The sequence below is a fragment of the Arvicanthis niloticus genome, chromosome 18, assembly GCF_011762505.2.
Source record: "Arvicanthis niloticus isolate mArvNil1 chromosome 18, mArvNil1.pat.X, whole genome shotgun sequence".
Classification (NCBI taxonomy): domain Eukaryota; kingdom Metazoa; phylum Chordata; class Mammalia; order Rodentia; family Muridae; genus Arvicanthis; species Arvicanthis niloticus.
The window spans coordinates 12,585,952-12,607,210 of NC_047675.1; the positions used below are offsets into that span (position 1 = coordinate 12,585,952).

General features: G+C 49.5%; 1 protein-coding gene and 2 non-coding genes across 10 annotated transcripts; all 3 read left to right on the forward strand.

Moving 5' to 3' along the window:
- Positions 1–282: 282 nt before the first annotated feature.
- On the forward strand, positions 283–20,369 carry Tnpo2 (transportin 2). 8 transcript variants are annotated; one of them, XM_034522735.2, is made up of 25 exons: positions 283–422; positions 1,749–1,903; positions 3,903–3,978; positions 4,056–4,205; positions 7,693–7,799; positions 7,887–8,020; positions 8,111–8,192; positions 8,267–8,389; positions 8,486–8,604; positions 10,230–10,290; positions 10,396–10,561; positions 10,703–10,855; positions 13,125–13,350; positions 13,546–13,717; positions 14,395–14,481; positions 14,556–14,663; positions 14,745–14,903; positions 16,276–16,363; positions 16,568–16,666; positions 17,130–17,225; positions 17,494–17,599; positions 17,794–17,893; positions 17,970–18,044; positions 18,131–18,258; positions 18,335–20,369. In XM_034522735.2, the coding sequence occupies exons 2-24, from the start codon at positions 1,805–1,807 to the stop codon at positions 18,236–18,238; spliced, it is 2,694 nt and encodes an 897-aa protein (XP_034378626.1). In that variant the 5' UTR covers positions 283–422; positions 1,749–1,804; the 3' UTR covers positions 18,239–18,258; positions 18,335–20,369. The 8 variants fall into 8 exon arrangements, with proteins under 8 accessions (XP_034378626.1, XP_034378631.1, XP_076771656.1 ...); XM_034522740.2 differs by having other exon boundaries at positions 17,524–17,599; XM_076915541.1 differs by having other exon boundaries at positions 8,267–8,302.
- Positions 13,396–13,465, forward strand: LOC117723590 (small nucleolar RNA SNORD41). The gene has a single exon (XR_004608692.1). It is a non-coding gene; the product is annotated as a small nucleolar RNA SNORD41 (small nucleolar RNA).
- On the forward strand, positions 16,404–16,478 carry LOC143435050 (small nucleolar RNA ZL2). The gene has a single exon (XR_013105019.1). It is a non-coding gene; the product is annotated as a small nucleolar RNA ZL2 (small nucleolar RNA).
- Positions 20,370–21,259: the final 890 nt, after the last annotated feature.

Consider the following 21,259-nt stretch of genomic DNA (forward strand, 5'->3'; position numbering starts at 1 on the left):
GGTTTGATTTCAGCATCCACGTGGCTCACCACCACCAGCTTCACAGGCGTCCAATGCCCTCTTCTGGTCCCTATGGCACTGCGCGCACATGGTTCAGGCAAAACATCAATATACATTAAAAAATAAAGAAGAAAGCTGCGGTAAGAAAAAGGAAACGAGACGCTGGGAGGACCTAATAGCTAGAGAGGACTAGAGGCGGTGCTTATTCTCTCACGTGACTCAACTTGGCCAGGACCAGATCACGTGTGAATGCTTCGCTCTCCGATTGGCTTGACTAGGCCAGTTTGAACGGCGTACGGAAGCCGAAATTGTTCATTTCGGCCGCGTTTAATTTTTATTCCCTGCCTCTGGCTCCCTCCTTCCGTGCGAGCCTCTGGAGAAGCTGCAGCACTTAGGCGCCGCCGCTGCCTCCCCGGGGCCTGGTAGGTGGGCCTCGCTCGGCCGGGGCCCCTTGGCTTCAGCTTGCCTCGAACCTCCCTGGGTTCTGGGCCTGCGCCGCGCGCCGCCCAGGCGTCGGGGTCGCGCCCGGCTGAGAGGCGGGGTACCGGGTTGGGCCAGCTCTCGAGGCCGGCAGAACGGGCCGGGCGGGGGAGGGGGAGCTGATCTGCTCTCAAGGGGTGGGGCCTCGGCGCCCGGGCAGGTTCGGGTGCCACGAGATGCGGGCCAGTGGGGCGGCTGGGGTCTGGCTGGAGGGGCCCTGATTGGGGGAATCGTCGGAAGACGTCGCGAGGATCGGGTGTGTGTGGGGATCTGTTTCGGCGGGGCTTGGTTGGGTCTCATTGGGGGGAGACAGCTTTGAAAGTTGAGAGGGGGAAGGCTGTTTAGTCCTAATAGGGAGGGGCGTCAGACTTAAGCCCAGAGGGCTTTGCTGAGTCTGACTGCGAGGCGGTGATGGGATCCGTTGAGGGTAGCGCACCGTGCGGGTGTTTGTGCGGGACTCTTTAAGGGAAGCTGCAGGGATTGGACGGGTCTCCGACATGAAGTGGTCGGGGGGCTTAGGGGAATTTAATTGAGGGAGCTGCCAGAGATCCGTCAGCATTAATTCCTGCTGACTGGGGCGGAGGGTAAAGGCTAGAGAGGCTTGGCCAGATCTGATTGGGGCAGGCTTTGGGGGCTTTGGTCGTGGGTTGGGCGGTTTTGACTGGCTCTCATTCAAAGAGACATTGGAGACCTATTGGGTATTGCTTGTATTCTGATTAAGGAGTCACTGGGCCACGTCTAGGTCAGAAAGGGGGGCATGTGGCGTCTACTGAGCTTGTAGAGCCGGTTTAGAAGAGGGAGCAGTGATGAGCAGGATCTGGGTGCTTAGGGACCTAGAGGAGCTCGGAAATCTAGGAGGCGGCTGGCATCTAGCGGAGCTGGAAGCCTGGATTTTGGGGAAGGGAATCCTCGTGGACTGAGCCTTCACCTGAAAGACCGCTGGGGCGGGGCCCCTCGCCCTCGAGGGAGGCGGAAGCCGGGAGGCCCGTAACCGGGGGCGGCGGTGGCGTGGACCGCTTTGGAAAGAGGGTTCCTCGTTAGGCTCGATGTGGATCTGTCGCGCCCCCGCCGTTGGTCCTGATGGCCCGCTTTTATATTCCCCCCACTCGCATTCCCGAGCCCGCGACTGCGTGGCCGAGGATGGCTTAGCTGGCGGGGACCCCGCACTTGGACAGGCGCAGATTGGAGGCCTCCGCTTGTCGGCGGAGAGCGCTTGCGTCTGCATGCAGCCGCCTCTGCCTCGGGGACTCAACTTGGGTCTCACACAGAACTCCAGCGACCCAGCGCTGACCCAGGCTCCCACCCCTGCAGTTCGCCTTGCGCCATGGACTGGCAGCCAGACGAGCAGGGCCTGCAGCAGGTCTTGCAGCTTCTCAAAGACTCGCAGTCGCCCAACACAGCTACTCAGCGTATTGTGCAGGATGTATCCTTCTTTCCTTCCGGGGCTCATGGCACAGGGCAGATGTCTGCACCTCGTGAAGGCCAGAGGGGGAGGGACTACTTCTTGAGTCCCAGACTCTTTCTACTGCAAGAGAACATGACATGGACTAGAATTAAAGGTTTAGATTTTTGGGTTCCATTTCTGGAAGTGGAGAAAATGATGGGAATGCCTGATGTTCATTAAGTACTTAATCCTTTAACTATTAAAGTGAGTGTTAACTTTCCTTAAACAGATGGGAACCTGGAAGCTTAAAACGGGAAAATGCCTTGGCTAAGCCTCAGCTAGGAACCAGGGCGAGAAGCTCGGCCCTCGCAGATTTTAGTCCAGTCCTCTGTCAGAATGAGGGTAGATGGATAGGGACAAGGAGTCGCAACCTGAGTGTTTTGTAGTTAGAAACTTTTTTCCTAAGAGCTTTTTAAAAAGAGTATATAAAATCCTGTCTAGGTTTGTTATTAATTTGATACACCTATGAAGAGGGGCCTTTAATTGAAGAATTATCTCAATCAGAATGGGCTGTGGGCATGGCTGTGGGGAATTTTCTTGATTAATAATTGTTGCTGGGCTGTATAAGAAAGGTTGGTGGATGTGAGTCGGAAGGAGCCAGTGAGCAGCTGTGTGCAGTGGTCTCTTCAGTTTTATTCCGTGAGTTCCTGCTTTGGGACTTCTCCATGATGAGCTAAACCAAACTTCACTCCCTGACTTGGTTCTGTAAGTGTTTTATCACAGCAGCAGAGAAGCAAAGAGTAAGTCCAGAATTTTAAATGATCATGATAGCATCCACCTTTAATCACAGTGTTCAGGAGGCAGAGGCTGGTGAATCTGGATTTTGAGGGCAGCCTGGTCTTATGAAGACTCTCATCTCAAAAACAGTTGCTTGCAATGGTATCAAGTTTCTCGCTTGAAAATGGAACTAGCCCACCACCTTTTCCTGCAGGACTGAGAGGAGCATACGAGCCTGGAGCATGCTAGCCACTTCTCACCCTTGAGCTGTACCCCTTAGCCCTGCTCCTGGAACTCTGTCATTCGCTTTATTTTTCTCTCTTAATAGGGCTGGAGACTGAATGGTCTGGCTTCACACATGCTAGATGTATATTTTCCACTGAGTTATATCCCTGGGCTTTTTTTTTTTTTTTTTTTTTTTTTTTCCATCTTTCTTTTTTTTTTTTTTTTTTTTTTTTTTTTTTGAATCATAGTCTCTTTGTATAACAGAAAACTTAGAACTGAGTATGTAACCCAGGTTCACCTTGAGCTCAGGGTGATCTTTCTGCCTCAGCTTCCCTGGGGCTAGGATTATAGGCATGGACCACACCCAAGTAGCCTTCCCTTCTTTCTTTCTTTCTTTCTTTTTTTTTTAATTTATTTTATGTATGTGAATACACTGCCACTGTCTTCAGGCACATCAGAAGAGGGCACTGGATCCCATTACAGATGTTTGTGAGCCACCATGTGGTTGCTGGGAATTGAACTCAGGACCTTTGGAAGAGTAGTCAGTGTTCTTAACCGCTGAGCCATCTCTCTAGCCCATAGCCTTCCTTTCTTGAGAAAAGCAGGCATCACTGGAGTGCCTAGATCAGAAGTGAGTAGCAGTTGCCAGTTTAAGAGAAGTCATCTTTACCAGCCCTCTCCTACTCTGGTAAGAATATATAAGGGTCGTGCAGGAAGCTCAGACATGTGCCCTAGTCCCTGTATGAAAAGTCCTTCTGGTGCTGTGAGGTTAGGAATTGATCAGTGTTATTCCAGGAGCTGGCGGCCTAATTGATTTGTCACTAGTATTCTGAGCAATGTGGCACCGAGAGAATATTGCCTAATAAGGTTCTTGCCTCTCAAGTTCTTAGTTTTTTCTGCTTTGTTTTGAGACAAGGTCTTGGGTTCATGCTGGCCTGGAATTCAAGATCTTGCCTCAGCCTCAGCCTCCCTAGTGTTGGGATCACAAGCCTGCCCCACTATACCTGGCTTTCCGAGTTCCTTAACAGCCTGCCAGAAACTTAAACAGCTCAACCAGTTTCCTGACTTCAACAACTACCTGATCTTCGTCCTGACCAGACTCAAATCAGAAGGTATGTTCTCTGTCCCTCTAGGCCACACAGATCTTGCTTCTCTCTTAGTCCTCTGACCTTAGCAACTTTTCCCACAGATGAGCCAACCCGCTCTCTGAGTGGCCTCATCCTCAAGAATAACGTGAAGGCGCATTACCAGAGCTTCCCGCCTCCTGTGGCTGACTTCATCAAACAGGAGTGTCTCAACAACATTGGCGATGCCTCCTCTCTCATCAGAGCCACCATTGGTGAGGGGGCTGTGGGGGTCATCATCAAGGACACACTAAGGGCTTGCATTGGGCCAAGAAGCTATTCAACGTGTTCAGGGTATTGCTTACTGAATGCTCCAGCACCCTCTGATAGCACTCTTACTACTGCCATCTGACTGGAGAGGAAACTGAGGCACAGAGATGATAAAGGGACTTGCCTGGCAAGTAACAGCTTGGAAACAAGCCGGGCAGCGCAGGTCAGTCTTTTTTTTTTCCCCCCCTTTTTCTTTTTGAGAAAAAGTAGCCCAGGCTGGCCTCAAACTTTCCATTCTTGTGCCTGAGCCTCAGCAGTTAGAATACCCGCTTCTGCTGTCCAGACCTTAGTCATTAGTGATGCCCTCAGAATGATTCATACACAGTGGGAATTAGTGGAGGCTCCTTGCTGAATCCAGGAAGAAGTACCACCTGAGGACATTACACCAGTGCTGCTAAGGTTTGCTTAGGGACATTCTCTTTTAAGGCTTTACACTAAAAGTATGAATAGGTGATTTCTTAGCAGACTTGAGTCTGGTGCTCAGAGGGTGTTGGAGTCGGTCCTTACCTCCCACCCTGTCAGCGTGGTTTCATGCTTTTGTATTCCAGGCTCATTGGCACAGCAGCTTCCTGTCCGTCCTTCTCTCTCCTCTCATCTCTGAGGAGAAGGAATGGATTATAGATGCACGCCACTGCTTCCAGCTCATGTGGGTTCTGAGGAGCAAGTCTGGGCCAGCAGGCCTAGGTGGTGGGTGGTTTTTACCTGCTGAGTCATTTCTCAGCTCCAGATTTTTTTTTAAGCCATTGTTTTTCTTGAAAACAATGTCAACTAAAAAAGTGGTTTTATTTTTTTACTCTTGTTTGTGCTATATGTGTGGAGATTAGAGGACAACATGGTTTTTGGTTTTCTCCATTTATATGGGGTACAGGGTTGGAACTCAGGCTATGGTGGGTGGCAGCAAGTGCCTTTAGCCACTAAGCCATCTTGCTGGCCTCTCTGTAGACTGTTAAAAGGAAAGGAAAGGAAGCCTTAAAAATAAACAAAAGGTTAGGTGTACATGTAATTTCTGCACTTTGAGTAGAGGCCAGCCTGGTCTAAAGTGAGTTCCAGGCCAGCCCAAGGTGAGATCCTGTCTCAATAAATAAATACATCATTTGTAAAACATGTGATTTCATGTATTTCAGTATTTGGGAGGTAGTAGCAGGTGGATTTCTTGAGTTCAAGCAACACTGAGCTAAGTAGTGAGTGAGTTCTAGCCCTGTCAGGATTACAGAGTGAACCTCCATCTATGAGCTAACAAACAAATAGAACCAAGACAGGAAAATAGTACTGAATTAGAGTGAGATGTTTGGGCCTGTTGGGTTAACACAGCTGTGGCTCCCAAAAATTCAGGGGGAAAAAAAATTGAGTCTACACATGTCTAGATTTTTTTCCTTAGCAATATGTTTTGTTTTAAACTAACTTGTGTGGAGGGCAGAGTAGGGTGTATAGTGTGTATGTGTGGGGGTTTGAGGAAAATTTATCTCCTCCCACGTGGGTTCCAAGGGTCCAAGTAAGGTTGGCAGGCTTGGTGGCAATGACCTTTATATACTCAGCTATCTTGCTGGCCCTACAATATACTTTATAACTATGTATTATTGACATTATTACAGGAATTTTTTAAAGTCTTCTAGAGGTGATTTTAAGTCTGTGGGAGGTTGGGGACATAGCTCAGTGCCTGTTATCTACAGGAGGGTGTGTATAGGTTCTGTGTAAGTACTGTGCCCATTCTTGTAATGTGCTTCATTTGGCTTTTCTGAGGACCTGGAACTAATTCCCCATAAAATATCTGTACTTGAAGAAGCCTTGGAAGAGCTTTAGGGTTCTGGTACTGTTTTTTGAAACAGGGTTTGCTACTCAGCCTGGTGTTTCAAACTTGGAATATTCCTGCCTCAGCTGTCCAAGGATTAGCTTACAGATACACTACAGTACCTGATCACAGGTGGCATTCTTGTTTCTATTAAAAGCTGAGCCATGTGGTTCAAGAGGTTTTGTGAGATGGCCAGCACAGAGTATGGGGGCCTGTCTCAGAATGGGATGGCATCATCCTCATAGTCTACCCAGTCATTTCAGAGAGGCTTCAGTTTTAGGGGTTGCTATCACTTGAGAGTTGGCAGTGGCAGCTTCTGCCCTCCCTGCCATCCTTTATTAATGAGTGTGTGTACATTAGCCACGATAGCCATTGCCCTTGGGCCACAGATGTAGCCTTCTCCTCAGTACCTGTGGATCTCATACTAAACCAGTTTATTGTAATGTGAACATTAGTTCCAATATACTTGTTTACTTAAGCAAACATTCCCTGCTGCTCTGCGTATGTGTGCACACGGTCACATGCATACAGACAGGTGTGCACACCCATGCACATGGACAGGGATCAGCAGAGGATATCAGATACTCTATTCTTTCACTCAGAGGATCTGGAGCTAGGCTGGTAGCCAGCAAGTCCTGAGATCTTCCTGTTTCAACTGATTACTGACGTTACAGGTGTGTACCACTACACCTGGCTTTTTATGTATGTACTGGGAACCGAACTCAGGTCTTCATACTAGTTTGGCAAAGCACTCTTACCAACTGAGCCATCTCCTCAGCCCCCATCCTCAGATTTCTACTTGTCAGTAGAGTCCTCTCTTCAGATACAGAGGCTTTCATGACTTGACTTTTTGATCCCCACCGCCTTCCTGCTCACGATCTGGTTTCCCACTCTGGCCTTTGTTCTGTTATTACACCAGGACTGCCATACCTCTAGCCAAGACATCCTTGCCCCAGGTGACTGGAGGCCACATCCTCCTTCAGGTCTTTGCATACATGTCAAGATGTCACCTGACCAACATTTTAGAATTGCTTCTCCTTAGCTGGGCCTAGTGGCACAGGCCTGTAACCCCAGCTACTCAAGAAGCTGAGGCAAGATCTGTAAGTTCAGGTCTTGCTTTGGGACCTTAACTCAAAAGGTTAAAAAAAAGCAACAACAAAAAAATAGGGCCGGGAATTTAGTTCAGCGGAGAATGCTTGCCCACTGTGCATAGGGCCCTGAGTTCAGTCCTCTGTACTATGAAATAAAAGTAATTGGAAAACAATTTACTCTTTCCTAAGGGCTTGGCTTGTGGCCACCCATATCTTTGGCTTATGCATCTTTATTTCACACCTCTCTCCACTTGTAAAAGTGGTGATTTGGGGCAGATCCTATAACCTAAAACGGAGTTGTTTCATAGTGAGGCTGTGTGCTGAGTCAGCAAGGATGACTTGAAGAGGGCCTGTCTCTCTATAATGGAGTGCTTACTTGGCATTCATGAGGCCTGGGTTTTGTCCCCAGCATACCAAAGAAAGGCTCAGGGTGCTTTGCAGGGCTTGGGTGGGAGAGAAAGGAAAGCTGGTGAGCCAGTCTCTAGTGGGCGGCTTGAGGGACCAGTGAGCCCTTGCTCAGCCTGACCAGCCTGTCTTCCCTGATTGCCGCAGGCATTCTCATTACTACCATCGCTTCCAAGGGTGAGCTGCAGATGTGGCCAGAGCTGCTGCCCCAGCTGTGCAACCTGCTCAACTCAGAGGATTATAACACCTGTGAGGTAGGTGACGGGCAGTACCTGGCCTGGCCCAAGCAGGGACTAAAGCTTAGAGTAGGAACTCACAACCATTCCTCTCTTTGTGCTTAGGGAGCCTTTGGAGCCTTACAGAAAATTTGTGAAGATTCCTCTGAGCTGTTGGATAGTGATGCTCTCAACAGGCCCTTGAACATCATGATCCCTAAATTCCTGCAGTTTTTCAAGCACTGCAGCCCTAAGATCCGGTAAGTGATGTTCCCCAGAGATTGGCCTTAGAGTTGGTAGGCAGATGCAGGAGTTCATAAGTGATCCATGCCTTCCCTGACTACTACTAGGTCCCATGCCATTGCCTGTGTGAACCAGTTCATCATGGACCGGGCCCAAGCGCTGATGGACAACATTGACACTTTCATTGAGGTGGGTCACCAGGCTCCAGGTGGATAGGAAGAGGCTGAGGGTCCTCAGGCAGCTGACCTTTCCCTTTTACACAGCACCTGTTTGCCTTGGCTGTGGATGATGACCCTGAGGTGAGAAAGAACGTGTGCCGAGCCCTTGTGATGCTTTTGGAAGTGCGAATTGACAGGCTCATCCCTCACATGCACAGCATCATCCAGGTGCAAATGATCAACACCAAGGGCAAATGAGCGGCTGGTGGGGCTGGGGAATCCCCCTCAGTTGGGCTAGGTCTCAGCCTCTTTCTGTTGCCCCAGTACATGCTGCAGAGGACCCAGGACCATGATGAGAATGTGGCCCTGGAGGCCTGTGAGTTCTGGCTGACGCTGGCCGAGCAGCCCATCTGCAAGGAAGTCCTGGCCTCCCACCTGGTCCAGTGAGTACTCATGTCCCATCCCTTAGCCTCTAACCCTCCCTGCTCCTGTGCCTTCCCCCGGCTGCTTTTGCTTACTTTATCTTATGTAGTTTAAGTCAGTTTTCTTTGAATCCTGTGTATACTGATTTTTATGGACTGTAGCTTTAATGACTTCAAAAATTAGGTGACAGAAATGAAGTGTGGTGGCTTATACCCATAATTATCATTAGGAGGCTAGGCTTGGATGGTTGCCACAAACGCTGTGTAATGAGTTCTAGGCCAGTCTGGGTTACATACATAATGAGACCCTGCCTCACAAACAGACTAGAAGACAAAAAGAGAAGAAAACCCTTAAGCAAATGACGCCTTCAGCTCAGCTGGCTTAGATGCTTAGAGAATGGCACCCACTTTTTAGGCATGGCCTTTCTAGATAAGTAATTCTGTAGCTCTGATTTTTCTGTTTTTTTTTTTTTTTTTTTTTTTTTTTTTTTTTTTTTTTTTTGATTTTGAGCACAGGGTCTCTCCAGGTAGTAATAGCCTTGATAGCCTTGGCTGTCCTGGAACTCACTCTGTAGACCAGGCTGGCTTCGAACTTACATACATACATATGTATGTATCATACATACATGCCTCTGATATACCTGCTTCTGCCTCGAGAGTGCTGGGATTAAAGGCTTGTGCCCTACCATTGCTCTATAGACTCTGGTGTTCTTCAGTTTAGGAGTTCAGAGTCTCTTGAGTGGTACTTTAACAAGAGCTTACTTTTTTTGGGTTTTTGAGACAAGTGGGCCTAGAACTTACACTCTTCAAGTACTAGGGTTAGAGGCATGTGTCACTGTGGCTGGTTTGAGCTCCCTTGTCTTGCCATTTTGGATTACTTGACTATCTCAGATTATAGAGAGCAAGTAGGAATTGTGGCTAGAGGGACATAGGACTTTTAGGAGGATTGAGACTCTTGCAAAGAGAGACAGGAAGGTTGTATGAGTTTTCATGTCTGAAGTTGTTACGCTCCAGTTGTGTGCAACCATGTGTTCTGCTTGTTTCCTGCAAGCCCCCCAGCAGCTTTGTCTCAAGAGTGCCTGGATAGTGGGTCAGATGTTTGTGCTTTGTGTAGTGCTAGGGGCAGCATTGTTGAAGGTTTTCAGGGTTCTGTCATTTGTTGTGTTTGGGTCAAGAGGCCCTGTGGTGGCGCCTGTCACTGGGTGAAGATGGGGCACCTGGATGTGGCGGTAGACACTTGTAATCACAGTGTGTGCCTGCACCACGTGTGCATGCCTACAGAGGCCAAAGGAAGGGACTGGGTTCCTTGGGGCTGGAGTTAGAGCAACTCAGGATTGTAACTGCAGAGCTATTTCTCCAGCCTCAAGAAGGTGTATGATTTCTAGGCCAGCTATGGCTACATAGACCCTGTTTCAAAAGGAGAGGGAAAAAATTGTATTTCTTAATCATGGTAGCTGAAAATATGTTGCTAATTCCCTGAAGGGAAGTGAACAGAAACAGGACACTGGACTATGGGTGTGTTGAGCATAGTCTGCCAATAGTCTGCCACTACTCAGTACTCCTCCTCCTCACACTTCCGATTCCGTTTCAGGATGGGTACCGAGACAGAGTCCCTGCATCCTTACAAACAGTCTCTTTCCCAATAGGTTGATCCCTATCCTCGTGAATGGGATGAAGTACTCTGAAATTGACATCATCCTTCTTAAGGTCAGTCAGGGGCATCCATGGCTGGCTATGGGTGGCCAAGACCATTGGGTATTGGGTTGGAGGTCTCCAGCCAGTGCTTACAAGTCTATCTGGGCTGGTCCCTAGGGGGATGTGGAGGAGGATGAGGCAGTACCTGACAGCGAGCAGGACATCAAGCCACGTTTCCACAAGTCACGCACAGTGACATTGACTCACGAGGCTGAGCGACCTGATGGCTCTGAGGATGCCGAGGATGACGATGACGATGACGCTTTGTCGGACTGGAATCTGAGTAGGTATCAGGCTGGCTCTGCAGGGAGAGGGTGAGAAGCTGGTGCGGAGCATTTTATGAAGAACTGGTCTCAGGGCTGAATACTTGCCCCACAGACTTCCCTGAGCTGAGCCTCATTCCCCCCCTCCACACCCCCCCCAGGGAAGTGCTCAGCAGCCGCGCTGGATGTCCTTGCCAATGTCTTCCGGGAGGAGCTGCTGCCCCACCTACTTCCCCTGCTCAAGGGCCTCCTGTTCCACCCTGAGTGGGTGGTCAAGGAGTCAGGGATCCTGGTGCTGGGTGCCATCGCTGAGGGTGAGTCTTCTACATTTCATTGGCACTTGCCTGAGCTGACCTGAGCAATGCAATGATGGGTGCAGCTCTATAGCACAGGCCAGGGCTCCTCATTCTTCTAATCTTACTTATTCTTTTTTTGAGACAAGGTTTCTCTGTGTAGCTTAGGCTGTCCTGGAACTTGCTGTGTAGATTGGGCTCTTTTTTTTTTTTTTTTTTTTTTTTTTTTTTTCGAGACAGGGTTTTTCTGTGTAGTCCTGTCTGTCCTGGAACTCACTCTGTAGACCAGGCTGGCCTCGAACTCAGAAATCCGCCTGTCTCTGCCTCCCAAGTGCTGGGATTAAAGGCGTGCGCCACCACCGCCCGGCTATTGGGCTCTTCTTAAATTCACAGAAATCCTCTGTGTTAGGATTAAAGGATGCACCACCAGCATCTGACTTCCTTTTCCAAATAGCTCTGTGATCTTATTCTTCGACCAGCTTGTCCTGAAAGGTTTCCCCATCCCTGTAGCAAATTCTCAATGTGCCACCCCTCCCCCCATTCTCATAAGCAGGTGATTCTGTAATGGTTCAAGCGCATGCTAGTAGCTGTATTGCCCACTGCAGGTCCTTCCTTAATACCTGTCTCACTAGGGTACCCCTTGCCTGAGAATCCATTCATGGGAACTCCCTCATATATCCAGTGCCAATCCCAGGCTTCATACATGGCCAAACAGCCACACGGGCTGGCACCTCTTCCCTTATTTCCCAGTATACAGCTGGGCTGAAATCTGATTCTTGTTGTTAGGCTGCCCACCAGAGTTAGAAGTGCCTACCTATGGAGTTTCCTTAAGTTTTAACATAGTGTTAAGCTGAGCACAGTGGTGTGCATACCTGTAGTTACAGAACTGGAGACTACTGCAAGTGTGAGGCCAGTGTAGTCTACACAAGGGAGCCAGGCAAGCTAGGGAGATATCAAAACCAAAACCCACAGCGTGTCCTGTAGTTGGCATAGCAATTGAGCTTCTTTTCCTCCACAAGACATAGGATATGGACTGTGGTCATTTTTGGCATGTGTGACTATCTCAACACCCAGAATTGTCACCTAAACTGTAGGCGTTGGACAATAAGAGCTTTCAGTTCTGGAGAGCTTTTACTTGTGAGTGAGGCCTAGGGTTTGGAATGGGATACAATTTATCAGTACAACATTTGTCTGGATTTTAAAAGGCTCTGGGTTCCACATCAGGAAATGGTTTCATGACTACTACTTTCTTGGTGATGATGCTACCTCAGATATCATGCAATAGTGTGTGCATGGTAATTCTTTATTTTATGAGATAGTCTTGCTATGCTGTGATTTCTCCTGACTCAGACTCTCTAGTCTGAGATGACAGGTGTGGATCGCCACTCCCGGCTGAAAGCAGGATCTCTTGTATAGTCCAAGCAAGTCTTGAACTTGGCAATCCTGCCTCTGCTTCCAGAGTAGTATCTATCACTTGTGAATATGTTGAAGCAACCCAGTTAGGTACACTCTGTTCTGTAGACCAGTGAGAGAGAGAGATCCAGAGATGCTGATCCCAATAATGAAAAGATGTTGGGGGTTGGGGGCTAGTATGCATAAAAGGCCTAAAGTTTTATTCCCAGTACTGAGAAAACAAAACAAAACCTCACCAAGCAAAACTAAAATAAGCAATTATAAAGTTAAACAGTAAGGGCTGGAGAGATGGCTCAGTGGTTAGGAAAGAGCGTTTGATGCTCTTTCCGAGAACAAGTCCCATTCCACGCATCCACGCAGCCCTTGATGATTTCCTGTGACTTCAGCTCTGGGTAGTTGAATCCTCTTCTGACCTCTGGCACTTGTGCGTATTATGCACATACCTGTGTCTACTCAACAACATCCCTCATACACTCAAATAAAATTAATCAAGTGAGGGGGTGGGAGAAATGGGGGAGGGGGATAGAGAGGGAGAAGAGCCGGGGGGATAAGAGAAAAGTACAAGTATAGGTTTCAGGTTGAGAATCACTTCCTGTCAATTCTCATTACACAGTCCTGCAATTTTGATTGTTTGAAGTGGTGGGTGGGAGTGGGAGAGGTAGGGGTGTCTTCCTCTGTGATTATGCTGGCCTCCTGCCTAAGTGAGCATTACAGGTTTGGGCTTGGACCACCTTCAGCTGCAGTGTATCTGCTGTGTCCCCTTTTGCCTCTGCTTTTTATGGGCTCTTTGAAGAGTCTCAGTTTTTCCACCTATCATGTTGGGTTGGGTATGCCCTAGCCTTCTCTTAAAAGCCCTCCTGTCTCCTGGTAACTGCAGGCTGCATGCAGGGAATGGTGCCCTATCTACCTGAGCTGATCCCACACCTCATCCAGTGCCTATCAGATAAGAAGGCCCTAGTACGCTCCATTGCCTGCTGGACGCTGAGCCGATACGCCCACTGGGTAGTCAGTCAGCCACCTGACATGCACCTCAAGCCTCTGATGACAGAGCTGCTCAAGCGCATCCTGGATGGCAACAAGAGGGTGCAGGAGGCAGCCTGCAGGTGAGCCTTGACTCCTGACCACTGTCCTTACGGTGGCCCTCACCCTGGGAAATGATGATGCCTATGACTGCTGACAAGACTCTGATCTCTGTTGTATTCGTACTGGCTGATCCTGGATACACCCACCCTAGCTGCCTGTGGTGCTGCTCCATCTGCTAGAGTTCATTAAGCTTTCCTTCCTGTCTTCTCCACCAGTGCATTTGCCACCCTGGAGGAGGAGGCTTGCACGGAGCTGGTGCCCTACCTCAGCTACATTCTTGACACTCTCGTTTTTGCCTTTGGCAAATACCAGCATAAGAACCTGCTCATCCTCTATGATGCCATTGGCACCCTGGCCGACTCTGTGGGCCACCACCTCAATCAGCCGGTGAGACCCTAGACAAAATACATTCTGTCCCATCCTGTGTCCCTTAACATTTGGTGTCTTGGTGTTGACCTGTGTTACATGCTAAGGACGCTGAAGCACTTAGCCCTGTCCTTCCTCTGCGTCCAGTCTAGTGGGATGACCAAGCCAGCTCAGCGCAGGAGTGATGATTAAAAAGAAAAAAGACAATTAGACAATGCTGTAGCGTGACCACAGCCAGTTCTAAGGCTGCTTTTATACCATTTTAATTACATGCAAGTAATAAGGTCAGTTCTAGGTTAAGGAACAAGCAAGGCAATAAAGTCCTGTGATCACTGTTTCTAAGGGCTTATTAGGATAACCAAGATACCTGAGCCTACTTCCCTGTCCTAGCCCACCCAAAGTCATATTCTTGCCTGAAGCTTGCTTTGTTCTAGCCCCAAATCAGATTCCTCCCTGAAGCCTACTTTCTTATACTGGCATACCGTGGTAGCGTTGGACAGTTATGGCATGGCCAGTGCTGTGCTGGGAGAGTGCAGGGCTCTCTGGGTACCAGGAGGTCCTACCCAGGTTCCTGAGAGTGGAAGGAAGGGACATACAGATGAGAAGAATCAGGAGCACAGATCTCATCTTTTAAGGGACAGCACTGAGTTAGGCTGGCGCACTCCTCTAGGAAGCTCACTTTCCCACTCCGTCTCCAGGAATACATCCAGAAGCTGATGCCTCCACTGATCCAGAAGTGGAATGAGCTCAAGGATGAAGACAAGGACCTCTTCCCCCTGCTGGAGGTGAGTGGGCTCAGGTCCTTCCCTCAGAGCCCGCCCTCCTGGCCTAGGCCTACCTTCTCCCTTTTCCCTGGTAGTGCCTGTCATCTGTGGCCACCGCCCTGCAGAGTGGCTTCCTGCCCTACTGCGAGCCTGTGTACCAGCGCTGTGTCACCCTGGTACAGAAGACGCTGGCCCAGGCCATGGTGAGCACTGGGGCCTCCTGACCACATGCTCTACTGCCCGGGCCCTAGACTGCTTCCCTCATCTGCCTCATTTATATCTAGATGTATACACAACACCCTGAACAATATGAAGCCCCAGACAAGGACTTCATGATTGTTGCATTGGACCTGCTTAGTGGCTTGGCTGAGGGCCTGGGTGGCCATGTGGAACAGCTGGTAGCACGAAGTAACATCATGACATTGCTCTTCCAGTGTATGCAGGTGAGCGGGTGCCCAACATAAGCCACTCCCAAGGCAGGCCATACCTAAACAGGCCAAGGTTTGTTTGTTTTTTTTTTTTTTTTTTTTTTTTTTTTTTTTTTTTTTTCTTTTTTTTCTTTTCCTTAAGACAGGGTTTCTCTGTATATCCTAGCTGTCCTGGAACTTGCTCTGTAGACCAGGCTGGCCTCAGACTCAAAGAGATCTGCCTGTTTCTCCAGTGTGCGGGGATTAAAGGCACGGGTTACCACTGCCCAACTAACATCTGGTTTTATAAACAAATGAATAAATGTATGCTGGGTGGTTTCTCAGGAATAACATCTGGCTTTATCTCCCCCTCCCACAGGTATGCACTCACACCTTGCCCATACATATGTAGAACAGTAAAATTCTTGTCAGATACTATAATGCAAACTGATCTGCAAAATAAAGTACAGGCATTTGTGGTGGCACAGCCTTTAATCCCAGCACTTTAGATCTGGAGGCAGAAGCAGTTAGATTTCTGAGTTCCAGGCTAAACAAGGCTATGTAGTAAGACCCTGTGATGGGAAGATGGCTCAGTCAGTAAAGTAAGTGCCTACTAGATAACGAATCTGAGCCTGGTCTCCACCACCTATGTAAAAAGCTGGGGGTAGGTGCTGAAGAGGGGTGGCTTAGGTTAAAAGTGCACTTGCTATTCTTCCAGAGAACCTAAGTTTGGTTCTAGTACCAACATCAGACAGCTAATAATGACAACTGCTCCCCAGGGGACCTGATTTCCTCTTCTAGTCTCCAAGGATACCTATAAATGTGTACAACCCTCTCAGTGGGTGCAGCTACATAGAGGTACCTGCGATTCAAAGCACTGGGGAAGTGGAGGCCAGGGGTACCTGGGGTTTTCTGGCCAGCTTGTCTAGTTGAGTTTTAGTAAGCCCAAGTTCAGAGAGAAACTATTCCTCAAAAATAAGATTGGGTGGCATCTGAGGATGCACGCTAGTGCCACACCGTGGGGCATGATGGCGACTATGAGAGGCTTAGGCAGGAAGATGGGCAGTGTCTAGGTCAGCCAGGTCTGTGCAGCAAGACCCTGTTGCAAAGAAAAAATAAGAGTGTATTTAATACAACTGTTATTTTGTGGTTTGGGGAGGGGGAGATGGGTGGAGATAAAACAGGGTTCTGGAGAAATTTAGAAGCAAATGCTTACCAATGAACTTTACCACCAGGTCCTGGGAAACAGGCTGTGGTACAGTAGTAGAGAAAGCTCAAGTAGGGGAGAGCCCTGCACCTCAGCCAGCTTTTGTGGTCAGGATGTGCTCTAGGGACTGTGCCACCTCATATGGCATAGGTGGAAGGAGTTGGGAGTCTGTCACTCTGCCACCTTTCCCAACTCCCCCAGGACTCCATGCCTGAGGTCCGGCAGAGTTCCTTTGCCCTCCTGGGAGACCTTACCAAGGCCTGCTTCATCCACGTCAAGCCCTGCATCGGTAGGCTACCCTCTTTGCCCCAGCCCATGACCCCAACGTTGGCCTCAAGTGATGGAGACATACCCTGGGAGACCCATGACCGGACTGGGATGTATTCGTACTGTCTGATGGGGCCTGCCCAGTCAGTTCTGGGATCTTGGGCTCAATGGGCCTTTCTGCTCAGGTGTTCCCCCCCTCCCCCCCCTGTTCTTTTCTTTGCATTAGCTGAGTTCATGCCTATTCTGGGCACCAACCTGAACCCTGAGTTTATCTCTGTCTGCAACAATGCCACCTGGGCCATTGGGGAGATCTGCATGCAGATGGGTGAGTGCCCTGAAAGTGGCTGTCTCCACTAACAGTGGAGCCAGAACTTTATTCTTTATTGGTTAGGGGGAAGAACATGCTTTGATCTCCCTGACAGGTGAAGTCAGATAACTGAAGGGTCATTTATGAGGTGGGGTAGATAGTTTGTTCCTACTAGACCATCTCATGTAATTGTTTTTTTCTGAAAGGTCCACTGGGAATTTGGCCTCCTGTCCTTAGGGAAGACTGGGTGGAGTGGTCTTGTCACCTTGTGGGTAGTGACTTGAGAGACTTCTTTGGGTGGTTCTGTTATGTGTTGGCTGTGGACTTGGTGGGGAGCATCCCGAGGAGGTTCTTTGTTCTCTCAGGCTTTGTGGTGCGCCAGTGTGCATGGAACTGGGGTCATGGAGTGAGGTCAGCCATGCCCAGCTGGCACTCTGTGGGTAGAGTGGGCCATGCAGGGCTCTGAATGGCTGGTCCTTAGGGGCAGAGATGCAGCCCTATGTGCAGATGGTCCTCAACAATCTGGTGGAGATCATTAACAGGCCCAACACGCCCAAGACACTGCTGGAAAACACAGGTGAGTACCAGGCCAGGGCTGAGAGGGGATAGTTCCAGGAAGGGTGTTAACACCTGAAATAGGAACCGGAGGAACCAAGGATGAATACTGGCTTTAGAATATATGGATGGGAAGAGATCCAGGCTGGGTGGGGAGGACACCTCTATGGGCCAAACTCATGGGCCCAGGAGAGCCAGAGGATCGTTCAGTTGAGGCCTGTGGGGCGGGGCTCGGTGCCTCCTGTCAGAGGCCCCGCCACGTACCGTCCCGGGGCCACTCGGGGTTGCAGGTCGCCTGACGAGTCCCTCTGCCATTCCAGCCATCACCATCGGCCGCCTGGGCTACGTGTGCCCACAGGAGGTGGCACCCATGCTGCAGCAGTTCATCCGGCCTTGGTGTGTGCCTGCCCGGGTGGGACCTGTTGGGGGTGGGCAGGACAGCTGTACCCCCCAGGGCCACCCCCATGGATGCATGTGGGAGACCTCTACCCACTGACACCCACCCTGTCCCATTCCTTCCATTCATCCTTCATCTGTGCTTGTCCAGCCCCAAGTCCATCCACTGACCTGCTGCCCTCCTCCATGGCCAGGTGCACTTCCCTTAGGAACATCCGGGACAACGAGGAGAAGGATTCTGCCTTCCGAGGCATCTGCATGATGATTGGTGTCAATCCTGGGGGTGTTGTGCAGGTCCGGGCAGTGGGCTCAGAGGGCAGGGCGGGGGCTGGCTTGGGCGGCTCCTCACATGGGATCCGTCGTGTTTCAGGACTTTATTTTCTTCTGCGATGCTGTAGCCTCCTGGGTGAGCCCGAAGGATGACCTTCGGGACATGTTTTATAAGGTGAGGCTCCTGGTGGTCTCATGGGAGTCCTGGGTCATAGACACCACAGGCCTGTCCCAGCCCACTGTAACCTTGCCTCACTGCAGATCCTCCATGGCTTCAAAGACCAAGTTGGGGAGGAGAACTGGCAACAGTTTTCAGAGCAATTCCCACCTCTGCTCAAGGAGAGGCTGGCAGCTTTCTATGGGGTCTAGGTGAACGTGGAGACCACCAGGTGAGCAGGTCTTTCAGCACTTGGGCCTGTGAGAGTGAAAAGGACGAAGACCCTGAAGCTTCCCTTTTCCCTGCAGGTTTTGTCTGCGTCATCGTCGGAGGGTGTGCTGGGGAATGTGCTGCTTCCAGAAGTCACTGTGCCCTGGTCCAGGGGGGTTAGGGAGGAGTGAGTGGGACCTAAATCCAGGTGCAACCCAGTCTGTGCATCTGTCCATCTGTTGGTCCACTTGCCCCACCGGGCCTGATGAGTGGACAGGTGGGTGGGGACTCCATTCTCATCCTACAAATAGGGAGGGGGGTGGGACTTCTTGGTGGGCAAGAGTTCTCTGGGCTCTAAACTGGGTCATCTCGGGCAGCCTACTTGGGCCAGCCGTGTGGGAGGGAGGAATCCGTAAGGCCTACCGAATCCGGTGTCAGATAAGGCAAGGGAATTACAGGTGGGGAGGGGGGTTCCTTGTAGAGAAGCATATACTCACATGTACACATGTGGACACACGCATGTGCGGGTACCACAGCCAGCTAGGCTGGGCCAACCGCCCCACCATTTCCTCGACTGCATGGAGACAGTAGAATTAGTGAACCCCCAAATTATGCCTATGGCCTTCTGTGTACCTTGCATCTAGAGTATAAGAAGCTTCTGCTGTTTTGCCAGAATTGGCAGTAATTGGGAGGGCTGGGAGGCTGGGGGACCTCAACTGGGCTCCCAGGGCCAAGGGAGGAGGGTGGTCATTTTGGGGCTGCCGTCTCAGCACTTGCTCTCTTTGGACCTGCTCCATACACTTCCTGCCAGCTTCATGGCAGCCTCATGTAGTTTGTCCCCATCATTGTCACATCCTCGCCAGCAGCAGAGTGGGGACCATTGGAGCAGCTGAGACTGGCTTGAGGCTATCCAGTGCCCTTTTCCTGTGCTCCAAGGGTATTTAAAGGCACAGGCTTGGGACTAGTTTTCCTTGAGAAAGCTAAGGTCTGCCAGAGCTGCTTTCCTGGATGTCTTGAAACAGCTTTAAGAATAGTACAGTTCTCTGCTCCTGAGAACAGAACCCCATTCTCAAGAGCTGGGGCAACAGCATGTGATTGGTGAGAACAAAGGTCAGAAGTTTACTGGGTCCGGCAAGATTTGAAGGCTTGGAGGAGCAGGGTGTACTTAGGGCCTCAAATTTTGTCCCTTTTGGGACTTACGTTTATCAGTGTCCACTGGACTCAGACCACACCAGATTGGTACACTGACTCTTAAAATCTTTGAAGAAATTGGTTGGGGATGCCATAAAGGTGGGAGGGGCTTCCCGAGAGGAGAGGGACATGATAATTTCCAAATTAGCTATGGAAATCAGTCTTGTGAGCTCCCTGAAACTTTCCCTCCATCCCCTTCTTTGCGTCCTACATTTTTGAGAGCCCATTATATTTTGGGCTTTGACTGGAGTTTTGCATCTTAGGGCCTGCTCCATCATCCCTCCAAGGACCTGGACCTTCCAGGCCTCCTTGTGTCTTTTCTCAAGTAGGGTCAGGCCCTGCCTCTATTCCCAGGGACACTTAGTGCACATTCCATAACTCAGCTAGTGGTCCCCATCCCCTCCAGCCTGAAACTTGAGCAGGTCTCTGGAAGCCATTTGTAGGAAAAAATTTTTTAAAGAAAAATACCATTAGCTTTCTGGTAATTCCACTTCTTAGGAGCATCCTCTGCTGGGTCTTGGGGTGTATTGATGGATTGACTGTCTGATGTAGTTGTAACCCCTCTTTGTCCAAGGAGGGGGGGGAGTTCCAACTACCTTCAGGAAAGGGGAGCCCAATTCTTGTATTTCCCTTTTTTTTTTTTTTTAATTTTATTTTATTATTTTTTAAAAGAAATTATTTAATTTTTTAATTTATTTTTTAGTTGGTTTTTGCACAATGAAGTTTCAGTTTCTTAACCTTCCTTGTCCGGGGCTGCTGACATGGACTGACCTTGATCTGTGGCCCTCCTTGCTGCCATTTCCCTGAGTCTTTATAACCATTACCCCATGGGCTCCCAGGTCTATCCATCTGTTACTGTGCTGTGCTGGGGACTAGCGCCGAGGTGGCGTGAGATTCCACTCGTGTAGAACTTTGTTGAGTAAAGGTCAGTTTCTTGTGAAACCCTTGGTGTCTCCTTCCTAGTCCTTGGGTTTGGTGGTAGAGTGGTGTGGAGGGGGTCTCCGACTCCACTGCTGTGCACGTGGTAAGGGAAATATGTGGTAGAGGTAATACAGCCGAACACCTGCTGTTTTCTCCTGGTTTCTGAGGGTGTACACACACATAAGTGGAGATGTACAGCTGGTTCTGGTGGTCTTCCTAACAGACAGGAGGATGTCAAGTTTAAAATCAGCCTGGGCTGATTACCCTGTCTCAAAAAGTAGAGATGAGGGCTGGAGAGATGGCTCAGTGGTTAAAGAACACAGACTGCTCCTCCAAAGGCCCCAAGTTCAATTCCCAGCACCCACATGGTGGCTCACAACCATCTCTAATGGGATACGATGCCCTTTCCTGGTGTGTCTGAAGACGGCTGCAGTCATTCATATACATAAAATACATAAATATATATATTTTTTAAAAGTGGAGATGAATAGGATTCTGTTTATGAAAATTGAGGCTAGTGGTAGCCAGCTTAGCTATAGTTCTAGTGGTGGCCAGTTTAGCTATAGTTCTAGTGGTGGCCAGTTTAGCTATAGTTCTAGTGGTGGCCAGTTTAGCTATAGTTCTAGTGGTAGCCAGTTTAGCTATAGTTCTAGTGGTGGCCAGTTTAGCTATAGTTCTAGTGGTGGCCAGCTTAGCTATAGTTCTAGTGGTAGCCAGTTTAACTATAGTTCTAGTGGTAGCCAACTTAGCTATAGTTCTAGCTTTTATTCCCAGAACTTGAAAAGTAAATGAAATGACCAAGGAAGCTTCCTCTGTTTTCATCTTTGTAAGGTGGGAAAGTGAGTGTGAAATAGGGTGACTAGACATGGTAGGTGTCCTTGACAGTTAACCCAGTAAAGGGCTGCCATGCA